The 25,031-nt window shown below is 43.6% G+C and overlaps 1 protein-coding gene across 4 annotated transcripts in view; it reads left to right on the forward strand.

Moving 5' to 3' along the window:
* The window catches only part of RELN (reelin), a 906,715-nt gene that overhangs the window by 106,262 nt on the left and 775,422 nt on the right, over positions 1-25,031 (forward strand). For all 4 annotated transcript variants that reach the window (XM_075345182.1, XM_075345183.1, XM_075345181.1 and 1 more), the window contains one exon: positions 20,490-20,600. In XM_075345182.1, coding sequence (XP_075201297.1) covers positions 20,490-20,600 — 111 coding nt within the window. The remainder of the gene's footprint in view (positions 1-20,489; positions 20,601-25,031) is intronic.

The raw sequence follows: 25,031 nt of genomic DNA on the forward strand, positions 1-25,031 counted from the left end.
CTTTCCCCGCCCACCGGCGCCTATGATTGGTTACAGTGAGACACGCCCCCACTCTGAGTGACAGGTGTCACACTGCACCCAATCACAGCAGCCGGTGGGCGTGTCTATACTGTGTAGTGAAATAAATAATTAAATAATTAAAAAAAACGGCGTGCGGTTCCCCCCAATTTTTAAACCAGCCAGATAAAGCCATACGGCTGAAGGCTGGTATTCTCAGGATGGGGAGCTCCACGTTATGTGGAGCCCCCCAGCCTAACAATATCAGCCAACAGCCGCCCAGAATTGCCGCTTACATTATATGCGACAGTTCTGGGACTGTACCCGGCTCTTCCCGATTTACCCTGGTGCGTTGGCAAATCGGGGTAATAAGGAGTTATTGGCAGCCCATAGCTGCCAATAAGTCCTAGATTAATCATGCCAGGCGTCTATGAGACACCCTCCATGATTAATCTGTAAATTACAGTAAATAAACACACACACCCGAAAAAATCCTTTATTAGAAATAAAAAACACAAACATATACCCTGGTTCACCACTTTAATCAGCCCCAAAAAGCCCTCCATGTCCGGCGTAATCCAGGATGCTCCAGTGTCGCTTCCAGCGCTGCTACATGGAGGTGACTGGAGCTGCAGCAGACACAGCCGCTTCGGTCACCTCCACGCAGGTAATGAAGACAGCCGCGCGATCAGCTGAGCTGTCACTGAGGTTACCCGCTGTCACTGGATCCAGCGGTGGCCGCGGGTAACCTCAGTGACAGCTCAGCTGATCGCGCTACTCACCGCCGCTCCTATCACCTCCACGCAGCAACTGAGGTGAGTAGCGCGATCAGCTGAGCTGTCACTGAGGTTACCCGCGGCCACTGCTGCATCCACCGCTGGATCCAGTGACAGCGGGTAACCTCAGTGACAGCAGCTGATCGCGCGGCTGTCTTCATTACCTGCGTGGAGGTGACCGGAGCGGCTGTGTCTGCTGCAGCTCCGGTCACCTCCATGCAGCAGCGCTGGAAGCGACGCTGGAGCATCCTGGATTACGCCGGACATGGAGGGCTTTTTGGGGCTGATTAAATTGGTGAACCAGGGTATATGTTTGTGTTTTTTATTTCTAATAAAGGATTTTTTCGTGTGTGTGTGTTTATTTACTGTAATTTACAGATTAATCATGGAGGGTGAATCATAGACGCCTGACATGATTAATCTAGGACTAATTGGCAGCTATGGGCTGCCAATAACTCCTTATTACCCCGATTTGCCAACCCACCAGGGTAAATCGGGAAGAGCCGGGTACAGTCCCAGAACTGTCGCATATAATGTATGCGGCAATTCTGGGCGGCTGTTGGCTGATATTGTTAGGCTGGGGGGCTCCCCATAACGTGGAGCTCCCCATCCTGAGAATACCAGCCTTCAGCCGTATGGCTTTATCTGGCTGGTTTTAAAATTGGGGGGAACCGCACGCCGTTTTTTTTAATTATTTAATTATTTATTTCACTACACAGTATAGACACGCCCACCGGCTGCTGTGATTGGGTGCAGTGTGACACCTGTCACTCAGAGTGGGGGCGTGTCTCACTGTAACCAATCATAGGCGCCGGTGGGCGGGGAAAGCAGGGAATACGAGATTGTTTAATGGGCGGCCGGCTTTTTCAAAACAGTAAAAGCCGCCGGAGCAGTGTGAACGCCGTGCAGCGCCGGGGATCGGGGATCGGTGAGTATATGAGAGAGGGCTGCTAACTTCAGTAACTTAGGAGATTAGCGGTCACCGGTGAGTCCTTCACAGGTGACCGCTAATCAGGGCGCGACACAGACAGAGCCGCAGCATGACCGTGAAGTCGGGTGAAGTTCACCCGAGTTCATTCTGACAGTGCGGCTCTGTCTGTGTCTGCTGTCATCTGCCATTCAGCTCTGCTACATGGCTGTCTGTGTCTGCTGTCAGCGGCCATGTAGCAGAGCTGAATGGCAGATGACATAGTAAAAACGCATCCCTACACATTACACACGCTTGGCAAGTCAATAAATAAAAAAAAAAAAAAAGGTGCCCAATGCATACGTCACAGAACACATGATCTAAAGGATCGCACACAAAATTGACCAATTTAACATAGACTACTAACGCACGTGTGACAGCAAATGAACGACCAACGTGCAATCTCATAAGATCCCGTATGCAACCTGGGCGTGTCACATCGCAAATGCGATTGTACAACTAATTGCAACGTGTAAAGTGGGCTTTAGATTGTATTATTGGGCAGCCCAGTTTTCTGTTATAGGTAGAATGAAGAGGACTTCTTGAGTAGAGTTGAGCGCGGTTCGAGGTTCTCCAGTTCTAGGCTCGAGTGATTTTGGGGCCTGTTCTAGATCGAACTAGAACTCGAGCTATTTGCAAAAGCTCGATAGTTCTAGAAACGTTCGAGAACGGTTCTAGCAGCAAAAAAACAGCTAATTCCTAGCTGGCTTTCCGCTGTAATAGTGTAAGTCACTCTGTGACTCACACTATTATGAAATTTCAGTGTATAGTGTGCGGGAACAGCGCCTTCAGACCACTGCTGTTTGTATAATGGCGATCGCCATTTTTTTATTTTTTTTTCCTTGTCTTCCTTTCCTAAGCGCGCGTGTCTAGTGGGGAGGGCCATTATGGCAGCCAATCCCAGGCACACACACAGCTAAGTGGACTTTTAGCCAGAGAAGCAACGGCATGTGTGATAGGATGTCCATGTCACATGTCCCTGCATTATAAAAACGAGTATCTGCCCGTCCGGACGCCATTATCTCTTCTGCGTCCTTGGTGTCAGACATCACTGGCGCAGCTCCGTCCTTTGTCCTATCGCCGATACTGCTGTATGCGCTCCATACACAGCGCTGGACAGCTTAGGGATAGCACTTTCTATCAGTCCTTTTAAGGGCTCGTACCGGCAGGGTCAGAGCCATAGGTGACAGTTCCTGAAAACAGAGACAGCGTCTGTGTAGCTAAGGTCAGGGATTTCCTCGCTGCATTTCCCCATTAGGAGGGAATAGAAAGGCAGGCTTCCATTCCTCTACCCAGAGCCCCACAATCCTGGCACTGTACCCTCCTGTCCTCTGCACACTCCAACTCATTATAACTAAGCCATTATACTAGCAAACACTGAGTGTACCTAGTGGCATCCTAAACGTGGCTATTGGACTTTTGTATAGTCCCACTAGTGCAAAGATATTTGCAGCACGTCTGCCTGCATTGCACACTCAAACTCCTTATAACTAAGCCATTATACTAGCAAACACTGAGGAAACTTAGTGGCATCCTAAACGTAGCTATTGGACGTCTGTATAGTCCCACTAGTGCAAAGATATTTGCAGCACGTCTGCCTGCATTGCACACTCAAACTGATATTTACTAATCCATTATACTAGCAATTTATGCTGCCAGTTTAAGGGCCGTAGTTGCATTGTCAGGGATATTTATTCTTTATTATTCTGCTGTTAATAAAGCTAGACCAGCGCTGCAATCTACACCACCTCTCAATTTTTACTACCACATTTTCAGTGCACAATCTTGTCGCAATCAACATGAGTGGCAAAATGACAGATGCTGGTGGAAAGGGGAAGAGGCGTGGTGGAAAAGGAAAAAAAGGGTTTGTCCGTGGGGAAGGTGGCAAAGCTCCATTATCATCTGCTGAAGATAGACCATCTACCAGCAAAAGTAAGATGTCTACTACTTTCCGTGGACAATCCGATGTGCTCCCTTTTTTACGGACACGAACAACAGGAACAAAGGTAGATGATGGCCAAAAAAGGAAAATGCTTGAATGGATCTCAAGTGGTCCAACAAGTGCCCTCTCAGCCACTTCAAGTACCGCATCCAAAAAACACCAGTCCTCTGAGTTGTCATCCCAATCAAACTTGCTTTCTCCCAGCTCTGAAGTCTCCATCAGCCCTGCACAGTATGGTGGAACTGAGATGGCTGAGTCTGCAGAGCTGTTCAGTCACACTATAGCCTGGGAATCAGAGGTCTGCTCCCAAGCTACAGTGAGTACAGAACAGGAAATGGTCTGCAGTGATGCCCAGAACCTTTGTGACTCTGATTCAGGCCGTGAGGACCAAGTTTCTGAGCATAATGTTGACCCTTTGTCACAAACTGTAACACCTGTGGTTATAGACAATGAGGAACATACTGATGAAGATGAGACGCAGATACCCGATTGGGATGACAACTTAAATATTTGGTCAGGGCAAGAAGAGGCTCGGTCTGAGGGGGAGGGGAGTGCAAACACAACAATTGATGATGAAGTTGTAGATCCCACCTACTGTCAACCCACAGTCAGGCACTCGAGGAGGTCAACAGAGGTGGTGGAGGAGGATGCAACTGATGACGAAGTTACCTTGCGCCTTCCTGGACAGAGTCGGAGTACTGGTAGCACGTCTACAACTGCATCCTCAGCCACCACTCTGCCTCTGAGCACTAGTCGGGGTGGATCAACAGGTCGCATGCCCTCTAAGCCTTGCCTAGCCTGGTCCTTTTTTGACATAGCAAAAGATCGCCCAAATTATGTGATCTGTAAAATTTGTCATGGTTCTATTAGTAGAGGTCAAAACCTCAGCAGTTTGACAACTTCTTCCATGAATCGTCACATCAATAAATATCATATGTCCCTGTGGGAAGCTCACCGGCTGCAATGCGGCCTAGCGGAGCGAACCATCCACCGCCTGCCCCTTCCAGTGCATCCGCGCGCTCTTCATCTTCTAGGACTGTGGGGACAGCTGTCACACCTGTTTTTCCACGCACAACTTCCACCACTGTAACCGCAACAGGCAGTTTGCTTGGTAGGTCGTTGGTTTGGAAGGGGAAACAAGTGAGTGTGTACAGCTCTCTCAGACATCGATAGCACCAACGTTGGATGAAGGCAACATCATGTCTCCGCCTGCACTTTCCTCACAAACCTGCATTTTTCCAGGGACACCCTACTCAACACCGTCTACACACAGCAGCCAGATCTCTGTCCCTCAGATGTGGTCAAATAAAAGGCCACTTCCTGCGACCCATGACAAAGCTAAGAGGTTGACTCTATCCCTCTGTAAGCTCTTGGCTACCGAAATGCTGCCTTTCCGCCTAGTGGACACACAGGATTTTAGAGACCTTATGTCTGTCGCTGTGCCCCAGTACCAGATGCCTAGTCGCCACTACTTCTCTAAGAAAGGTGTGCCCGCGCTACACCAGCATGTCGCACACAACATCACCGCTTCCTTGAGAAACTCTGTGTGTGAACGGGTGCCGTCCCCACGACTTGTGTGTCAATCCTCTGTCTGTCCAAGTTCCGCCACTGCTTCTGCCTCCTCCACCTCATCTGGGTCCTCCACCTCCGCCCCAAGCCTGCCTGGTCAGGCCACCAGCGTTCTCATTGCGCAGAAGGAATCACGCACCCCTCATTACTATGCTGGCAGCAGAGCGCAACGGCATCAGGCGGTCTTTAGCTTGACATGTCTTGGGAATAAGAGTCACACAGCTGAGGAGTTGTGGTCAGCTCTGCGGTCCGAGTTTAATAAATGGTTGTCTCCACTCAACCTGCAGCCTGGTAAGGCCGTGTGCGACAATGCTGCAAACCTGGGTGCGGCCCTTCGCCTGGGCAAGGTGACACACATACCTTTGTATGGCTCACGTGTTGAACCTTGTCGTCCAGCAATTTTTAACACACTATCCCGGCCTAGAGGGCCTTCTGAACAGGGCACGAAAACTGTCTGCTCACTTCCGCCGTTCAAGCGTCGCAGCTGAGCGACTTGCATCGCTCCAGAAGTCTTTCGGCCTGCCGGTTCATCGCCTGAAATGCGATGTGGCGACACGCTGGAATTCAACTCTCCACATGTTACAGCGACTGTGGCAGCACCGCCGAGCCCTGGTGCAATACGTCATGACGTATAGCCTGGGCCAACGAGATGCAGAGGTGGGGCAGATCACCCTGATGGAGTGGTCTCAGATCAAGGACCTATGCACCCTTCTGCACAGTTTCGACATGGCGACGAATATGTTTAGCGCTGACAATGCCATTATCAGCATGACAATTCCAGTCATTTACATGCTGGAGCACACGCTAAACACTATTCGGAGTCAGGGGGTGGGACAACAGGAAGGGGAGGAACTACAGGAGGATTCATATGCGCAAGACACAACAACATCACCAAGGTCCAGACCATCATCACCAACGCGGCAGGCATGGGACCATGGGGGACAGGGATCAACAAGGGCGCATGGTAGCAGGCGAAATGTTGAGGAAGGTGCAGGAGAACATGAAGAAATGGAGGACGAACTGTCCATGGACATGGAAGACTCAGCGGATGAGGGAGACCTTGGTCAAATTTCTGTTGAAAGAGGTTGGGCGGAGATATCAGAGGAAGAAAGAACGGTTAGCACCTCTATGCCACAAACACAGCGTGGACTTGGTCCGCATGGCTGCGCAAGACACATGAGTGCCTTCTTGTTGCACTACCTCCAACATGACCCTCGTATTGTCAAAATTAGAAGTGATGATGACTACTGGATTGCCACACTATTAGATCCCCGGTACAAGTCCAAATTTTGTGACATAATTCCAGCCATAGAAAGGGACGCACGTATGCAGGAGTATCAGCAGAAGCTGTTACTCGATCTTGGCTCGGCTTTTCCACCAAACAACCGTGCAGGGAGTGATTCTCCCAGTTGTAACTTGACAAACATGGGACGGTCTCGTCATCTTCAACAGTCTACCCGTACCAGTAGGACCGTATCTGGTGCTGGTAACAGCAATTTTATGGAATCTTTTCATAATTTTTTTAGACCCTCCTTTGCAAGGCCACCAGAGACAACAAGTCTGACACCTAGTCAACGGCTGGAGAGGATGATACAGGAGTGTCTCCAAATGAACATCGATGCCATGACTTTGCAAATGGAGCCTTGCTCCTTTTGGGCTTCAAATCTAGAAAAATGGCCAGAGCTATCCAGTTACGCCTTGGAGATTTTGTCATGTCCAGCTGCCAGCGTTGTCTCTGAACGTGTCTTCAGTGCTGCTGGGTGTGTGCTGACAGATAAGCGCACGCGTCTGTCCAGTGACAATGTGGACAGACTGACGTTCATCAAAATGAACAAGTCATGGATCCAGAAGGAATTTACTACCCCTGTATCATCCTGGGGAGAGTAAATGCTTGTGGATTTGGAATGTGCTTGATGCAAATCAAAACATCCTGTTTGCAACTAGGGCACAAGTGCAGCCACTGATAAGGTGTCTGTGTGGGGCCCAATTTTTGGAAAAAAGGGAGACTCTGCTTGGAGTAACCCTTACTTGCTGTGTTTTTTAAAAGAAGCCAAGATGAACAAGTCATGGTTCAGCAAAGACTTTGCTACCTACCCCGGAGTCATCCTGGGGACGGTTAAGAATAGCGTATTTTTGAATGTGCTTGATGCAAATGTAGCTGTGAATTGTACAACTGGGGCACAAGTGCTGCCACTGAAGGGGTGGGTGTGTGTGGGGCCCAATTTTTGGAAAAAAGGGAGACTCCGCTTGGAGTAACCCTTGCTTACATTGTTTTTAAAAGAAGCCAAGATGAACAGAGCTGGGATCAGGAAAGACTTTGCTACCTACCCCGGTCTCATCCTGGGGACGGTTAATTATGGCGTATTTTTGAATGTGCTTGATGCAAATCTAGCTGTGAAGTGTACAACTGGGGCACAACTGCTGCCACTGAAGGGGTGGGTGTGTGTGGGGCCCAATTTTTGGAAAAAAGGGAGACTCCGCTTGGAGTAACCCTTGCTTGCTGTGTTTTTTTATAAATGATCCAAGATGAACAGAGCTGGGATCAGGAAAGACTTTGCTACCTACCCCGGAGTCATCCTGGGGACGGTTAAGTATGGCTTATTTTTGAATGTGCTTGATGCAAATCTAGCTGTGAAGTGTACATCTGAGGCACATGTGCTGCCACTGAATGGGTGGGTGTGTGTGGGGCCCAATTTTTGGAAAAAAGGGAGACTCTGCTTGGAGTAACCCTTGCTTGCTGTGTTTTTTAAAAGAAGCCAAGATGAACAAGTCATGGTTCATCAAAGACTTTGCTACCTACCCCGGAGTCATCCTGGGGACGGTTAATTATGGCGTATTTTTTAATGTGCTTGATGCAAATCTAGCTGTGAAGTGTACAACTGGGGCACAAGTGCTGCCACTGAATGGGTGGGTGTGTGTGGGGCCCAATTTTTGGAAAAAAGGGAGACTCCGCTTGGAGTAACCCTTGCTTGCTGTGTTTTTTAAAAGAAGCCAAGATGAACAAGTCATGGTTTTGCAAAGACTTTGCTACCTACCCCGGTGTCATCCTGGGGACGGTTAAGAATAGCGTATTTTTGAATGTGCTTGATGCAAATCTAGCTGTGAATTGTACAACTGGGGCACAAGTGCTGCCACTGAAGGGGTGGGTGTGTGGGGCCCAATTTTTGGAAAAAAGGGAGACTCCGCTTGGAGTAACCCTTGCTTACATTGTTTTTAAAAGAAGCCAAGATGAACAGAGCTGGGTTCAGGAAAGACTTTGCTACCTACCCCGGTCTCATCCTGGGGACGGTTAATTATGGCATATTTTTGAATGTGCTTGATGCAAATCTAGCTGTGAAGTGTACAACTGGGGCACAACTGCTGCCACTGAAGGGGTGGGTGTGTGTGGGGCCCAATTTTTGGAAAAAAGGGAGACTCCGCTTGGAGTAACCCTTGCTTGCTGTGTTTTTTATAAATGATCCAAGATGAACAGAGCTGGGATCAGGAAAGACTTTGCTACCTACCCCGGAGTAATCCTGGGGACGGTTAAGTATGGCTTATTTTTGAATGTGCTTGATGCAAATCTAGCTGTGAAGTGTATAACTAGGGCACAAGTGCTGCCACTGAATGGGTGGGTGTGTGTGGGCCCCAATTTTTGGAAAAAAGGGATACTCCGCTTGGAGTCACCTTCCGGTGTTTTACATGATTTTAGAAGGGCGTGCCATGCCTATATCTGTGTGTCCTCCACTTTTTCCTTGTCCTGCTCTTTTGTTTTCGCATGAGTATATGTCCTTGTCACTTTCCCATGTGTTTGTGTTGTGTTGTGAGTTGTTTGTCACCTTTTGGACACCTTTGAGGGTGTTTTCTAGGTGTTTTTATGTGTTTGTGAATGCCTGCCATTGTTTCCTATGCAGTTCGAGTTCGGTTCGTCGAACGTTCGACGAACCGAACTCGAACGGGACCTCCGTTCGGCGAACCGACCTCGAGCCGAACCGGGACCGGTTCGCTCATCTCTATTCTTGAGAGCACTTGTGGATATTTTCTGACCCCATGACCCGGAAATTACACACTCATGATTTTCTTATTTTCTTTTTAGATTTGTTAATTTAGTATATAGGTTTGCTTAATCCGTCATTGCTGATACCTGTTTGCATACTCCTGACGAGGCCAAATCTTTCAACTTATTTTATTTAGTAATAATTCTGGAACGATCCTTCAGATTTTAGTGATACTGAAATAGTTGGGTTTTTTTTTGTTTTTTTTTCTTTGATGACACATTGTACTTTGTTAGTGGTGAATGTAGGTTTCTATGATTTTAATTTATTTATGAACATCAAAAGTTTGACAAACATTTATAGAAATTAGCGGTTTTTAAACCTTAAATTTGTATGCCTTTTATAAGAGATAGTCATACTACACAAAATAGTTCATAAATAAGAATTACCAAATGTCTATTTTACATCAGCATTATTTGTTAAATCACATTAAAGGTTTATCAGCAATTTTTAACGAAATTTAAAAAGTCTATATTTTTACAGAACACTTTACTTTTAAAGTGACTTTGAAGCGAATATTTATCAGAAAACCTGGAAACAAGACCCCATTTAAAAACTGCACTTTTAGTGTATTCAAAATTGCATTCAGATGGTTTAACTTTTCAGGTGCTTCACAGAAGTGTATGAAAAATGGAAGCAAAAAAAATAATTGTATGGTTTTTTACAGACATTTTGCTGTAACCCCAAATTTTTAATTTTCACAAGGGTAAAAGGAGAAAACAGGCACAAATTATTGTACGATTTCTCTTCAACACATTGATACTCCATATATGGTCAGAAACTACTTATTTGAGCTTATGACAGGGCTTCAATAAAAAAGATTTGATTTTTGCAGCACAAATTTGGCTATAAATGATTGTCAGCGCTATATCACATTTGCAGAACCTTCGAGGTGCCAAAATGGCAGAAACCTCAAACACGTTACCCTATTTTAGAAACACTGAAATTAATATTCGGGTGCAATGAGCATCGTGAACCCGCAGGTGCTTCACATAATTTTATTAAATTGTGCTGTAAAAGTTAAATCAGTGTTTTTTTTTTCCATGAAAATGTTGCTTTACCCCAAATCTCTCATATTGCACAATAGATTGGTGGGATCCATTTTTCTCATTAGTTTTGCCAAACCCCCACATATGGTTAGAAACTACTGTTTGGGTACACGGCAGTGCATGGAAGGGAGAGAGCACCACTTGACAATTTTTGCTGAAACAGATTGCGGATGCCATTTTGCATTTGGAGAGCCTCAGCAGTGCCAAAAAGCAGCTTCTGGGCCCTGTCATGGCTCCATTGTTGGAAAGATAAAATGTTGTGGGTCTCGGAATTTAATGACACAATTATATATTTTGTAAATGTTTTTAACGTATAACAGTTGTAAAACAAATGTACAGAGCTGGAGAGGAGCTAAAGAGCAACTGAGTTGGCAGGTCATGTGGCCACGTTCGCCCATCCATTTCATTAAAAGTGATTTGTTACCAGAAATGCTACTCCAGTTCCTGATTGCAGTAGCATTTCTGGTAGCTCGCACTTAGTGGTGTGAAAGTGTTTTCCCCCTTCCTGAGTTCTTTTTTTTTTTTTTTTGTATAATTAATAATAATAATAATAATTTTATTCATTTATACAGCGCTATTAATTCCACAGCGCTTTACATACATTGGCAACACTGTCCCCATTGGGGCTCACAATCTAGAGTCCCTATCTGTATGTCTTTGGAGTGTGGGAGGAAACCCACGCAAACACAGGGAGAACATACAAACTCCTTGCAGATGGTGTCATTTGGTTCAGATCACCAAACAATTTAAATATTAGACAAATCTAACACAAGTAAGCACAAAATGCTGTTCATAAATGAAGGTCTTTATTATTAAGGGAAAAAGAAATCCAAACCTATAGGGCCCTGTGTGAAAAAGTGATTGCCCCCTAAACCTAATAACTGTTTGAGCCACAATTGGCAGCAACAACTGCAATCAAGCGTTTGTGATAACTCTGAGTCTTTTACAGCACTCTTGAGGAATTTTGGGCCACTCATCTTTGCAAATTTGTTGTAATTCAGCCTTATTCAGACTTTTTAAGGTCATGCCACAGCATCTCAGATTAAGGTCAGGACTTTGACTAGGCCACTCCAAAGTCTACATTTTGTTTTTCTTAAGGCATTCAGAGGTGGACTTGCTGATGTGTTTTGGATCATTGTCCTGATGCATAACCCAAGTGGCCTTCAGCTTCAGGTCATGAACAGATGGCCGGATTTTCTCCTTCAAGATTTTTTGGGAGACAGCATAATTCATGTTTCTATTTACCACATCAAGTCTTCCAGGTCCTGAAGCAGCAGAACAGCCCCAGACCATTACACTACCAATACCATATTTTACTGTTGGTGTGAGGTTCTGTTTCTGAAATGCTGTGCTTTTTGTATGCCAGATGTATTGGGACATACATCTTCCAAAAAGTTCCACTTTTGTGTCAGTCCAAAGAGTATTCTCCGAAAAGTGTTGGATCATGAAGATATTTTTTGTCAAAACTGAGACAAACCTTTATGTTCTTTCTGCTCAGCAGTAGTTTTGGTCTTGAAACTATACTATCCAGCCAATTTTTGCCCATTCTCTTTCTTATGATGGAGTCAATGGCACTGACCATACCTGAGGCAAGTGAGGCCTGCAGTTCTTTGGATGTTGCACAGTCTTGTGACCTCTTTAATGAGTCATCACTGCGCTTTTGGGGTAATTTTGGTTTGCCAGCCAATCCTGGGAAGGTTTACCATTGTTCCATCTTTTTTCCATTGTGTGAATGATGGCTCTTACTGTAGTTTACTGGAGTCCCAAAGCTTTACAAATGGCTTTATAACCTTTTATGGACTGATAAATCTCAATTGCTTTGTTTCTGTATTTCTTTGGATCGTGGCACGATGTCTAGCTTTTGAGGATCTTTTGGTGTGCTCTGAAAATGTCTTTGAAGTAAAGAATATCTTGGCTATGAAAAGTTTCCCTCCTAACAAAGTTAATTTCAAAGCTAATTTTGTCAAAAAGATCTTAGAATAATAATTTATACAATTGGATATGTTTAAAAAAGATGTTTCTATGCTGAGATAAACTTATAAATGTTCCCATGAGATGTACTACGTAATGGCAGTGTCTGACCATACAGGAAAATGGTCTGTTCATACCACATCTCAAGGGCCGGGGAAGAATCAAGAGTATACAGATAGCACAGCCTGGAATCACATCTGATTTTTTTTTTTTTTTGTGAGGTAAAGCATTTCCCTGCCTGTTTTTAAAAAATATTTTACCTCATAGAAAGAAAGAAGTGGTTGACACAGGAAGAGGGATTTTGTGCTGTTGGCCATAGACGATAAAGATAGGCAACTTCACTGACGCCTCGCTTACCTGATTATGGTACGAGAATTCCGCCCATGACAATAGCTTGACCCAGTTGTTGTGCACATTTGTGCAATGTTGTGGAAAATTTGTCACTCTGGTTAATCTGCTACAACTGGCTGTTGGACTATGGGTGGTATGCAGATAATAAATCCAAGAACACATTTAGAATTCTACAAGTTGCTCTTCAGAAAGTAAACACGAACTGGATGTCCATGTCAGACACGATGTGAAGAGGGAACCCATAAATTTGGAAGATATGCTGCATGAATGACATTGCTAGCAGTGGAGATGCTGATGGAAGGCTAGGCAGGGGATTAAAGTATGCCATCTTCGAGAAGCAGTCTACCACCATCCAGATGATGAAGCACCCAGAGGACCCCGGAAGTTCTGTACTAAAATTCATAGCTGTATGCTACCAGGGAACCGTAGGAATGTTAAGTGGAAGAAGCAATCCAGATGGTGAATGCTTGGGAGTCTCATTCCAAGCACATGAAGAGGAAGCAGAGACAAATTCCAGAATGTCCCTCCGCATTGATGGCCACCAGTAATTTCATTTGATGAGTTGAATTTTACAAGCGTGACCCCATAATAAGACTTACTATCTATCTATCAGAATCCAATATGAAAGTTCTCCCTGGAGGAATTTGAAACAAGTCCACTAGAGCTGACATATTCATCTTGATGGGATCAATGATATGTTGGAGCTTGGTTGCCTGTTTGTGGGTCTTTCTGCATTTAGTTTTGTCTTAAGCATGTGAAATGCATGCTCAATGGGGTAGAATCTGGTAATTGACTAGGCCATTGCAGAATATTGTACTTCTTTGCATTATTGTTTGGGGTCATTGTCCTGTTGAAAAATAAATGATGGTCCAACTAAACGCAAACCGGATGGAATAGCACGCAGCTGCAAGATGCTGTGGTAGCCATGCTGGTTCAGTAGGCCTTCAATTTTGAATAAATCCTCAACAGTGTCAAAAGCAAAGCACCCCCACACCATCACACCTCCTCCTCCATGCTTAACGGTGGGAACCAGCCATGTAGAGTCCATCCGTTCACCTTTTCTACAAAGACACAGTGGTTGGATACAAAGATCTCAAATTTGGACTCATCAGACCAAAGCACAGATTTCCACTGGTCTAATGTCCATTCCTTGTGTTCTTTAGCCCAAACAAGTCTCTTCTACTTGTTGCCTGTCTTTAGCAGTGGTTTCCTAGCAGGTATTTTACCATGAAGGCCTGCTGCACAAAGTCTCCTCTTAATAGTTGTTCTAGAGAGGAGAAGGTGTGTCCAAACTTTTGGTCTGTACTGTATATTACTTTAGTTGTAACAGGTGAGTGTATAAATTAAACCATAAATCCTGTATAAGCATATATAGCTAGTGCTAAAAAACCACAAGACCAAAGTGCATAGTGCAATGCGTTGAATAGCAAATGCTACATAAGGTAGAATAGCAAGTGTGAAATAAATAGATTCAAAGGTGCATAGTGCATAGCTAACAAAAATAGCAGGCTCCACTTACAAAGGACAGTAAAACCACCAGACCCAGCTGTCTAATCCATGTTGCTGCATTTGATTTAACCCTTCATAACCAAGGACGTACGGGTAAGTCCTTGGCTGTATCTGTCCCATTACCGCGAGTCCACGGTAATCTCTGCACATCTCTGCGGATCTGATCAGCAGACATGTGAGGCAAACTGTGACATGATCTAATAGTGAGGATCGTACCACTTAGGGGCGCCAATATAGTGGCACGGCAGCGCACTTTTTTTTGCACGTTTTTGGGTGATGGTGGCCATTGTTTATGGCAGAATTGGCTAATCAGGGATAGATGGGGGCACCCAAAAAAGTAGGGTGTACATCCGCTGTTAGGTTGGAAAAAGTTCGGGATATTTAGACCTATCCTACCCATTCTCCATTTTTTTACAGCCTTTATCAATTAGATAGGGCTGCTCGCTTACACAACCCACTATCCCTTCACCAGTTTGTTAGCCTGTGTTGTTCACCCTCACATGACATTTGTCTGAACTATAACTATAGTAGCTAGTGCTACAGTATGGTTTTAAATATTCTAGTTTTAATCTTATCTAATAAAGGTAATTGTTTTATAGGTTTTTGATTAATAGATCTATGATATAATTTTCCTCTTTGTTTAATCTCTTATGGTCTTTAATATTTGAAAATAAGCAGTAAATATTCCACATATAAAAAACTGGAATACCATATCCAAAAATGTACAATGTGCATGTAACAGTAATGAATGATGAGGCCACAAACATAAGTGGTCACATCAAGCTAAAATACCCAGATTTTCACTGATCAAATTTTTCTGGGCCAAACTGTATTTGATGAAAATTTTGTAGTAACTATTGTAAAATGATAGTGTTACAAAGTTATGATACAGTTAGATAAAAAAAAAAAAGCTATTTGTACATTTAGCTCAGACAAGTAGTGTTAAATCAGAGGAAACAAGCATGGATACCTGGATCAGTTGTCTGTATTATTATTATTATTATTATTATTATTATTATTTATTATTTATAGAGCACCATTGATTCCATGGTGCTGTACATTAGAAGGGGTTGCATACAATATATATACAAGTTACAGTAGACAGACTGGTACATATGGAAGAGGACCCTGCCCTTGTGGGCTTACATTCTATGGGATTTTGAGGAGCAGACAGTAGGTGGGGTGTAGGTTGGGTGGCAGCTCCGCACTGTATTGAGGAGGCAGCTCCGCACGGTGGTGAGGCGGCAGCTCCGCACGGTGGTGAGGTGGCAGCTCCGCATGGTGGTGAGGTGGCAGCTCCGCACGGTGGTGAGGCGGCAGCACCGCACGGTGGTGAGGTGGCAGCTCCGCCTGGTGGTGAGGCGGCAGCTCCGCATGGTGGTGAGGCGGCAACTTCGCACGGTGGTGAGGCGGCAGCACCGCATGGTGGTGAGGTGGCAGCTCCACACGGTGGTGAGGCGGCAGCTTCGCACGGTGGTGAGGCAGTGAGGTCATTGTAGATTATAGGCATTTCTGAACAGATGAGTTTTCAAGTTCCGTTTCAAGCTTGCAAGTGTAGCAGATAGTCTAACGTGTTGAAGCGAATTCCTGAAGACAGGGCATGCTCGGGAGAAGTCTTGGAGGCGGTTGCATGAGGAGCGAATGAGAGAAGAGGAGAGAAGGAGATCTTGGGAGAACCGGAGATTGTTTTGGAGTGTAGCGAGAGATTAGTTCAGACATATACGAAGGAGACAGATTAGGGATGGCTTTGTAGGTCAGTGTTAGTAGTTTGAATTGGATACAGTGGAACAGTGGAAGCCAGTGGGTGGACTTGCAGGGAGGAGAAGCGGGGTGGTATTGAGGAGAGAGGTGGATCACTCGGGTAGCAGAATTAAGGATAGGCTGGAGAGGGGCGAGCATGTTAGTAGGGAGGCCACAGAGGAGGATGTTGCAGTAATCGAGGCGGGAGATTGAGGGCATGCACTAGGAATTTCGTAGATTGAGAATTGAGGAAAGGACAGATTCTGGAAATATTATTGAGTTGAAGACGGCAGGAGGTGGTGAGGGATTGGATGTATGGTATGAAGGACAAGGCAGAGTCGAAGGTCACTCTGAGGCACCAAACTTTGGGTACTCGAGAAAGCGTGATGTTTATTTTAATAGATGGATCAGATAGAGAGTGTAGGTGAGATGGAGGAAAGATGATTAGTTCAGTTTTGTCCATATTGAGCTTTAGGAAGCGAGAGGAGAAGGAGGATATAGCAGATAGACACTCCAGGATTCTGGACAGCAGAGATGTGACATCTGGGCCAGAGAGGTAGATCTGAGTGTCATCAGCGTATAGGTGGTACTGAAAGCCATGGGACTTTATGACTTGTCCCAGGCCAAATATATATATAGATAGAAAAAAGTAAGGGTCCCAGGACAGAGCCTTGAGGGACGCCAACAGAGAGGGCAGGATGAAAAGGTTGTGCGGGAGTGGGAGACACTAAAAGTGCGGTTTGAAAGGTATGAAGAGGTCAGAGAGGGCGAGGTCTCTCACACCAAGGGAAGAGAGGATCCGTAATAGGAGGGAGTGGTCAACAGTGTCAAAGGCTGAGGGCAGGTCTAGAAGTAGGAGTATAGAGAAGTGATTGTTAGCTTTGGCAGTAAGTAATAGACAGGGCAGTTTCGGTACAATGATGTGGACGGAAGTCGGACTGTAGATTGACAAAGAGAGTTAGATGAGAGGTGGGAGGAAAGTTCAGCATGAACATGCTGTTCCAGGAGTTTTGAGGTGAACGGGAGTAGTGATATGGGCCGATAGCTGGTAGAGGAGGTTAGATCGACAGAAGGTTTCTTTAGGATTGGTGTGACTGTTGCGTGTTTAGAGGCAGAAGGGAAGGTACCAGTCATTAAAGATAGGTTGAAAAGATGGGTTAAGGCTGAAATAAGGATAGTGGTGAGGAGGTGGGATGGGATGGGGTCAAGAGCACAGGTGGTGAGGTGCGCTTTTGAGAGAAGACGTGCAAGCTCTCCTTCGGTGATGGTGGGGAGGAAGTTTATGGGGGAGGGGCAGTGGTCTGTTATATGAAGGGGTTGTGGTGGTTGAGCAGAAAAGACTTGCCTGGTTTGGTCGATTTTTGTCTTTGAAATAAGTGGCAAAGTCTTCTGCGGAAATGAGGGAAGTTGGAGGGGGCAGTGGTGTGAGAAGGAGGAATTTGAAAGTATTAAATAACTGGAGTTGTGTGTTAAAGAGGATATGAGGGTTCCGAAGTAATCCTGTTTAGCAGAGGTGAGGGCCAATTGAAATGTGTAAATTGCATTTTTGAATGTGGTGAAATCTTCCTAGAAGTGCGTTTTCTTCCACCGCTGCTCGGCATCTCTAGACGCCGTAGTTTTTTAGTGAGGCTGTTGTGCCAGGGCTGTCTATTGATTTGTGTCACTCTGTCATGCACAAGGGGAGCGACTGAATCAATAGCTGATGTGAGAGTGGTGTTGTAGAAAGTGGTGGCACTGTTTGTGTCGTGGAGTGACGATATGGAGGATAGCGGTAGCATACAGTCAGAGAGGGTTTGCATGTTTAGATGTGCAAGGTTTCTGCGGGGGAATGCTAGGTGCTGAACGGGGGGGCAGATGAGGAGGACTGGGCTGAAAAGGTCAGTAGGTGGTGGTCAGATAGGGAACAGAGACGAGTGAAGAGAAGGTCTAGTGTGTGTCTATCTTTATGGGTGGCAGAGGCGGACTACTGAGTTAGACCAAAAGACGAAGCGAGGGAGAGGAGTTTGGAGGCTGCCGACTGGCGGGTGTCAGTGGGGATGTTGAAGTCAACTCATGATGATAGTGGGAATGTCAGCAGAGAGAAAGTGTGGAAGCTAGGCAGAGAACTGGTCGATAAAGGCAGTGGTAGGGCCCGGGGGTCTGTATATGACGGCCACTTGGAGGTTGGAGGGAGAATAGATGCGGACAGAGTGCACTTCAAAGGAAGGCAGGACATGGGAAGGTAGAGGTAGTATTGGGTTAAAGCTGCTGTTGTTAGGAGACCCACTCCTCCACCCTGCCTATTGCCAGGGTGAGGAGTGTGGGGGAAGTGCAGGCCGCTGTAGCACATTGCAGCAGGGGAGGCAGTGTTGGAGGAGGTTAGCTATGTTTCAGTGAGGCCCAGAAAGGATAGATTGCTAGAGGTAAAGAGATCGTGAATGACATGCAGTTTATTACAGACAGAACGGGCATTCCAGAGTGCTCCAGAGAAAGGGAGCGGCAGAGTGGGTGTGAGGGTAATAGATTTTATATTTGAGAGGTTGCGGTAGTTACTAGTAGGTGATAAGGAGGGGTGTACCATCTGTGCGGGGCCAGGATTGGGAGATATGTCTGCATATATTTTTATCACTTGATGACTATATTTACATTTGTTTCATTTTTGAGGAACTGGCACCTTATATTGTGGTTTCTAGTATTGATTGTTTTTAAGACTAATAAGATAATAAGATACCCAATTCAAGAAATGTTATATAAATAATTACTATTGTATTTTTCCAGAAAGCTATAATGAATTGCATTAATGTGCATGGGATGTAATCAACCACAACATAATAGAGCAGAGAATTTAACAAGCTCACTATTAACCTACATGCACATGTTGAGTATTTGGTGAGGGTTTGTTTTACCTCAGGCTTTGTAAACCAAAACTAGGAGTGGGTAAAAAATGCAGAAGTGGTGCAAGTGTTTGTATTATACTTTTCTTCTGATTGTTCCACTACTGGTTTTGGCTTACAAATAATGAGGTAAAGAAGCTTAATAAATACTCAACGTGTGCACATGGCCTTACAGTGAAAACATTACGCATAAAAAAGTTTTCTTCTGATGGTGAATTTTTTTTCCTCGTGATATACAGGCATAGCCGAAAGTGTTGGCTCCCTTAAAATTGTTCCAGAAAATGAAGAATTTCTCCCAAATAATTATTGCAATTACATGTTTTGTTATGCATGTTTTTTCCTTTGTGTGTATTGGAAGAACACAAAAAAACATAGAAAAGAAGGCAAATTAGACAAAATTTTACACAAAACCACCCAAAATGGGCCTGCCGAAATGGTTGGTACCCTCAACTTAATATTTGTGGCTTCACCAACTTTAACATCTCTACAGATGTTCAATTATATTTTAGATCCGGACCCATTGCTAGCCACATCAGCACTTTTTTTTCATCCATTTCTGGGTGCTTCTTGAAGTATGTTTTTGGTCATTGTCCTGCTGGTAGACCCATCACCTAAGATGCAAACACAACTTTGTGACATTGGACACTACCTCGTGACCCAAAATCCTTTGATAATATTCAGATTTCATGATGCTTTGCAGAGTCAAGGCAACCAATGCCAGAGGCAGCAAAACAACCCCAAAACATCTTTGAACCTTCACCATATTTGACTATAGGTACTGTGTTGTTTTCTTTGTAGGCCTCATGCTGGTTTCAGTAAACAGTAGAGTGATGTTCTTTACCAAAAAGCTTTATCTGGTCTCATCTGTCTACAAGAGTCTTTATCAGATGGATTTTGGCTTACTCACACAGATTTTGCCAAACCGCAGTTTAGTTTTTTTTTATGTCTGTGTCAGCAGTGTGGTCCTGCTGGGTCTCCTGAAATAGCATTTCATTTAAATGTCATTGGATAATTTGGGCTGACACACATGCATCCTTAGCTTGCATGACAGATTGAATATCTTTGGAACTTGATTGGAACTGCTTATCCACCATCCAGACTATCCTGTATTGCATTCTCTCATCACTTTTTCTCTGCCATCCATGTTCAGACAGATTCACTACAGTGCCATAGGTTGTAAACTTCTTGATTATGTTGCATACTGTGGACAAAGGAACATCAAGATCTCTGGAGATGGACTTGTAACCTTGAGATTGTTAATAGTTTTCAACAATTTTGGTTTTCAAGTCCTCAGACTTTTCTCTTCTTTCTGTTCTTTATGCTTAGTGTGGCACACACAGACACACTGCAAAGATTGAGTCAACTTCTCCCCTTTGTATAGGGTTTCAGGTGTGATGGTCATATTGCCCACACCTGCTATTTGCCAGAAGTGAGTTTAAATGAGCATCACATGCTTGAAACAAAGTTGTTTACCCACAATTTATGCAAAGGTACCAACAAATTTGTCAAGCCCATTTTTGGGGATATGTGTGAAATTTCCAATTTGCCTTTTTTTTCAACACTCTTGACCATGACCACAGTGGATGCCCCCTTATTATTTTTATAGATCGGGGGTTTAAATAATTATTAAATCTCTTTATGTTTAAATTAATACTCTAAATTTTACCATTTTCTTGCCAAAATAAATATGTATTTTTTTTTTTATTTACAGTGACTATCTCAACGAGTACCTACTTTGATGGCCTTTTAGTGACTGGATTATACACATCTACTAGCATACAAGCGTCTCAAAGTATTGGTGGATCCAAGGCATTTGGATTTGGTGAGTCCAATATGACTGTTATGAATGAAATGGTAATTAATTAGGGTCCAAATCAGCTTTGTTGCTTGTGTTTTAAAAAGAAGGCTGAGTAATTAGGTTTTTCAGAACATGCATCATGAAGCATGGATGTTGACTGAATAATATATGTAATAAATGTATTTGTTTCCTATTAAAAGGTATGTGTTGTAGTGACTTCAACTTCCTATCAAAATTTCACATTAAAGGTATAATGCGTAATTTAAGCACCTGGTACATCCCTTTTTAACCTGTCTGGTGTGATTCCTTCAATTATCAGCCCCCTCCTCATTACTATAAAATGGATTTCAAATTACTCTATGCACAGGCTGCCCTGCCCTCGAATGTGCCAGCTCAGAGCAGGAGTGTCTTAGATTACAAAAGCACACTATTAATAGACTAGCCCCTTAATGACGAGATCAAATTTTTCAAATCTGTTGTGTCACTTTATGTGCCAATAACTCTGCAATGTTTCAACATAGCCCAGTGATTTTGAGATTTTTTTTTCATTATATTTTATGATAATGGTAAATTTAGGGCAATATGGTTTGCGTTTATTTCTAAAAATATCAGACATTTGCTAATTTGTAGAAATTGTCAATTTTCAAACTGTGAATAATTATTCCTTTAATCCAGGTAAAATATATCTTTGTAATGTGTTAATCCAGATAGCCACATGACACAAAATAGTTAATAAATAGCATTTACCTCATGTCTGATTTACATCAGCCCCATCTGTAAAATGTTCTTTTATTTTGATAGGATGTTAGAAGCTTTAAAATTGTAGCAGTAATTTTTCATTTTTTCAAGGAAATGAAGAAAACTTGTTTTTCTAAGGGCCTATTCAGTTTTGTAGTGACTTTGGAGAACCTCTATATGGGAAAAACCCTAAAAGTGATACCATTTTAAAAACAGCGCCCCTCAACATATTCAAAACTGCAAATGCAAAGTGACATGACAGGAATGAAAAATGTTATTTTTACCATCTACACATTGCTAACTTCTGAACTGATCACTATAGCCAGCAGACTCTAAGGGGTACTTTGCACACTACGATATCGCAGGTGCGATGTCGGTAGGGTCAAATCGAAAGTGACGCACAACCGGCGTCACTGTCGACATCGTAGTGTGTAAAGCCTTTTTCATATGATTAACTAGCGCAAAAGCGTCGTTATCGTATGATCGAAGTAGGGTCCAACATTTCCATTATGCTGCTGCTGCGACGGTACGATATTTTTCCTCGTTCCAGCAGGCAGCACACATCGCTGTGTGTGAAGCCGCTGGAGCGAGGAACATCTCCTACCTGCGTCCCGGCCGGCTATGCGGAAGGAAGTGGGCGGGATGTTTACATCCCGCTCATCTCCGCCCCTCCGCTTCTAGTGGCTGCCTGCCGTGTGACGTCGCTATGACACCGCACCACCCGCCCGCTTAGTAAGGAGGCGGCTCGCCGGCCAGAGCGACGTCGCAGGGCGGGTAAGTGCATGTGAAGCTGGCGTAGCGATAATGTTCGCTACGGCAGCAATTACAAGAGATTGCACCTGCGACGGGGGCGGGGACTATCGCTGCAGCGTCAGTAACACATTGTTACCGATGTCGCAGCGTGCAAAGCCCACCTTAGGCCGTTATTTGGCCGTGAATTGTCATGGCAACCATCAATACCCCCACAATCATGTCAGGATGCCATTGGGTTTAAAGAGGAGCCCCCTCCACACACAGTTAACCATCTACATGCCATATTCACTATTGACAGCAGCTTCTAAGCGGTCAAATGGCCATGGTTGGTGCCAACACTGTTCGTGATTGATGCAGCAAGGTGTCAGCTGCAATGTACAGTTGACAGCTGCTGCATTTTTACCCATCAGGGGATGTTACTTATATCTCAGGTCAGTAAAAATATTTATTGGTGGTCACTACGGGGCTAGACATAGAAGAAGGCATTCAATATACAGAAGTGAAGAGAGCACTGAAAGTTAAAGGAACTGCACCAGAAAGATTTGAAAAGAGAGTACAAAGTATTTTAACTATGCATTATGCATTTAATATGAAATTCTTTTGTTAATCCCTTCACCCCCAATTTTCCATTTTCGTTTTGTTTTTTTTCTCGCCTTCTTCCAAGAGTCTTACATTTTATATTTTTCCATCAATATAGCCATATGAGGGTTTGTTTTTAGCAGGACGAGTTGTACTTTTGAATGACACTATTAACTTTGCCCCATATTGTACTGGAGAGCAGGAAAAAGATTGTGATCCCTCATTAAAGGGCCATATACGAACAAGCACGTATGTCCTTGGTTGTGAAAGGGCTAACCAAAGGGTTAAAATCCACAGCAGTTCTGTCATGTGAATTTAACCACACTGAAAGGCCCTTTTTCATATATATCAACAGGTGTATAAATAGCATTTTAGGAGGGCTGTTAATCAGAAACTTCTATAATGAAGTGAAAAGCCTCTATAGAATATGTTCCAAAGGATTCGGCAAAGTTGCCTATTGAAATGTTGCAGGTTGCGTAGTTGATAAATAATTTAAACTTGTGCCATAAAATACTATAAAGCTGGAAGATTTAAAAAAAAAAGGGAGTATTGAGGATAGCACTGCTGTCATGAGTCTCTCATGGCTCTGCTTGTTCAGAGCCACCGTATGTCTTTATTTTCCTTCTGTCAGTTTCCTCTGGGGGATAGGTGATTTGGGAGGAGCGTATTCTGTCCGGCCTTGTTCCAGGGGTCACATTGGTTTTTATTCGAGTTGTTTCTCTCTGCACGCTGCCAGTAATAGTTTCTGCTTCCAGTCTTGTCTGACTTCCCCTGTCTCTGTACCCGCTCTCTGCTTGTAATCCCCTTTCTGCTCCCCCCTCCATACTTGTCTGCTCAGCTTTTGACTCTGGTGTGTACTCTGACTTCGGCTTTGCTTCTCTCTGGCTCTTGACGTGACCTCCTGGCCTTCCAACCCTCTGCTCGTGCCCAACTCTGGCTTTGCTTGCTCCTCAGTACAGATGTGACTTCCTGGCACCAACCTTAGGCTTACTGACCACTCTTTTGCATCCCCGCATTGGTGCTAGTGACCTCTAGTGGGCTCGCGCTAGACTTCTCTCAGGAGCACTCCATCTTCACTGAGTTTGTACGCTCCCTAGTGGTAGCATCACATTTGCCACCCAAAAACAGATACAAATAGTGTGTGAACCAGGGAATATTTATTAGTATTGAAAAAAATAAATGGTACACAAGTTATTACTTAAGTTGTACCCTATTTAAATTGACAGTGCTACATCTACAGCCCTTTTTTTAAATTTTATTTAATCATCTTATTTGATTTCTGAAATCTCATACACACATTTTTTTCCTTCCCAATTTGAAGAAGTTTCAAATTTGCAGCATGTCAATTCTTTCAGTGTTTTTTCAAAATTTTTACTATGTCTAGTTACTGGGAATAATCATATCAAAAATGCACATATTTTAAAATGTTTTTCCTATCAACACTAAATTAATTGCTGCAGACATTTCTGCTACAAATACTAAATATGTGCACATAGCCTAAATCTTCCTACTGAGATTACAGTTGTCCATCCTACAACAGAGCAAGTTGCAGCTGATTATATATACTCTGAAGTAAAGTTGCCCCTGGCATCTGCAGAGCTAACCAAAGTGGGGTCACTACCTTGCACTCTCTTTCTGTTCTTTGCACTATAGAGTTCCTTGTTTCTTTTCTTCTATTTTTGTTCATCACAAATCACAACGTAAATTTTCAACATCAATATTAACCCCTTCTTTACCCTGCCTGTTTTCACCTTCTAGACCAAGCCAAATTTACAATTCTGACAAGCGTCTGTTTATACCGTAATAACACTGGAATGCTTTAATGGATCCCATTGATTCTGAGATTGTTTTTCGTGACATATTGTATTTCATGTTAGTGGTCAATTTTGCTTGATATCAGTGGCGTTTATTTATGAACATATAAAAAAACTTTACAAAAAATGTGGAAACTTTGCAATTTTCGAACTTTGAATTTTTATGTCCTTAACGCAGAAATTTATATTACATAAAATCATTATTAAATAACATTTGCCACATGTCTGCTTTACTTTTTTTTGTTAGGGAGTTAGCAAGGTTATAATTTATAAACAATTTTCTCATTTTTCCAACAAAATTTACAAAAAAAAAAAATTCTGTGCAACAGAAAATACAGAATTGAAAGCTGCACCCCTCAAAGTGCTCAACATCACATTCAAGAAGTTTATTAACCTTAAGGTTAATTAAGGAATTAAAGCAATGTGGAAGGAAAAAATGAAAATTTTACTTTTTCCCACCAAAAAATTGCTTTATCCCTAATTTTTTCATTTTCACAACGTTTTTTTTTGCAATTTCTCCTCAGTACGCCAATGCCCCATATATATGGTGGGAAACTACTGTTTGGGTGAA

This window comes from Anomaloglossus baeobatrachus, chromosome 4 (assembly GCF_048569485.1).
Source record: "Anomaloglossus baeobatrachus isolate aAnoBae1 chromosome 4, aAnoBae1.hap1, whole genome shotgun sequence".
NCBI classification, from domain to species: Eukaryota; Metazoa; Chordata; class Amphibia; order Anura; family Aromobatidae; genus Anomaloglossus; species Anomaloglossus baeobatrachus.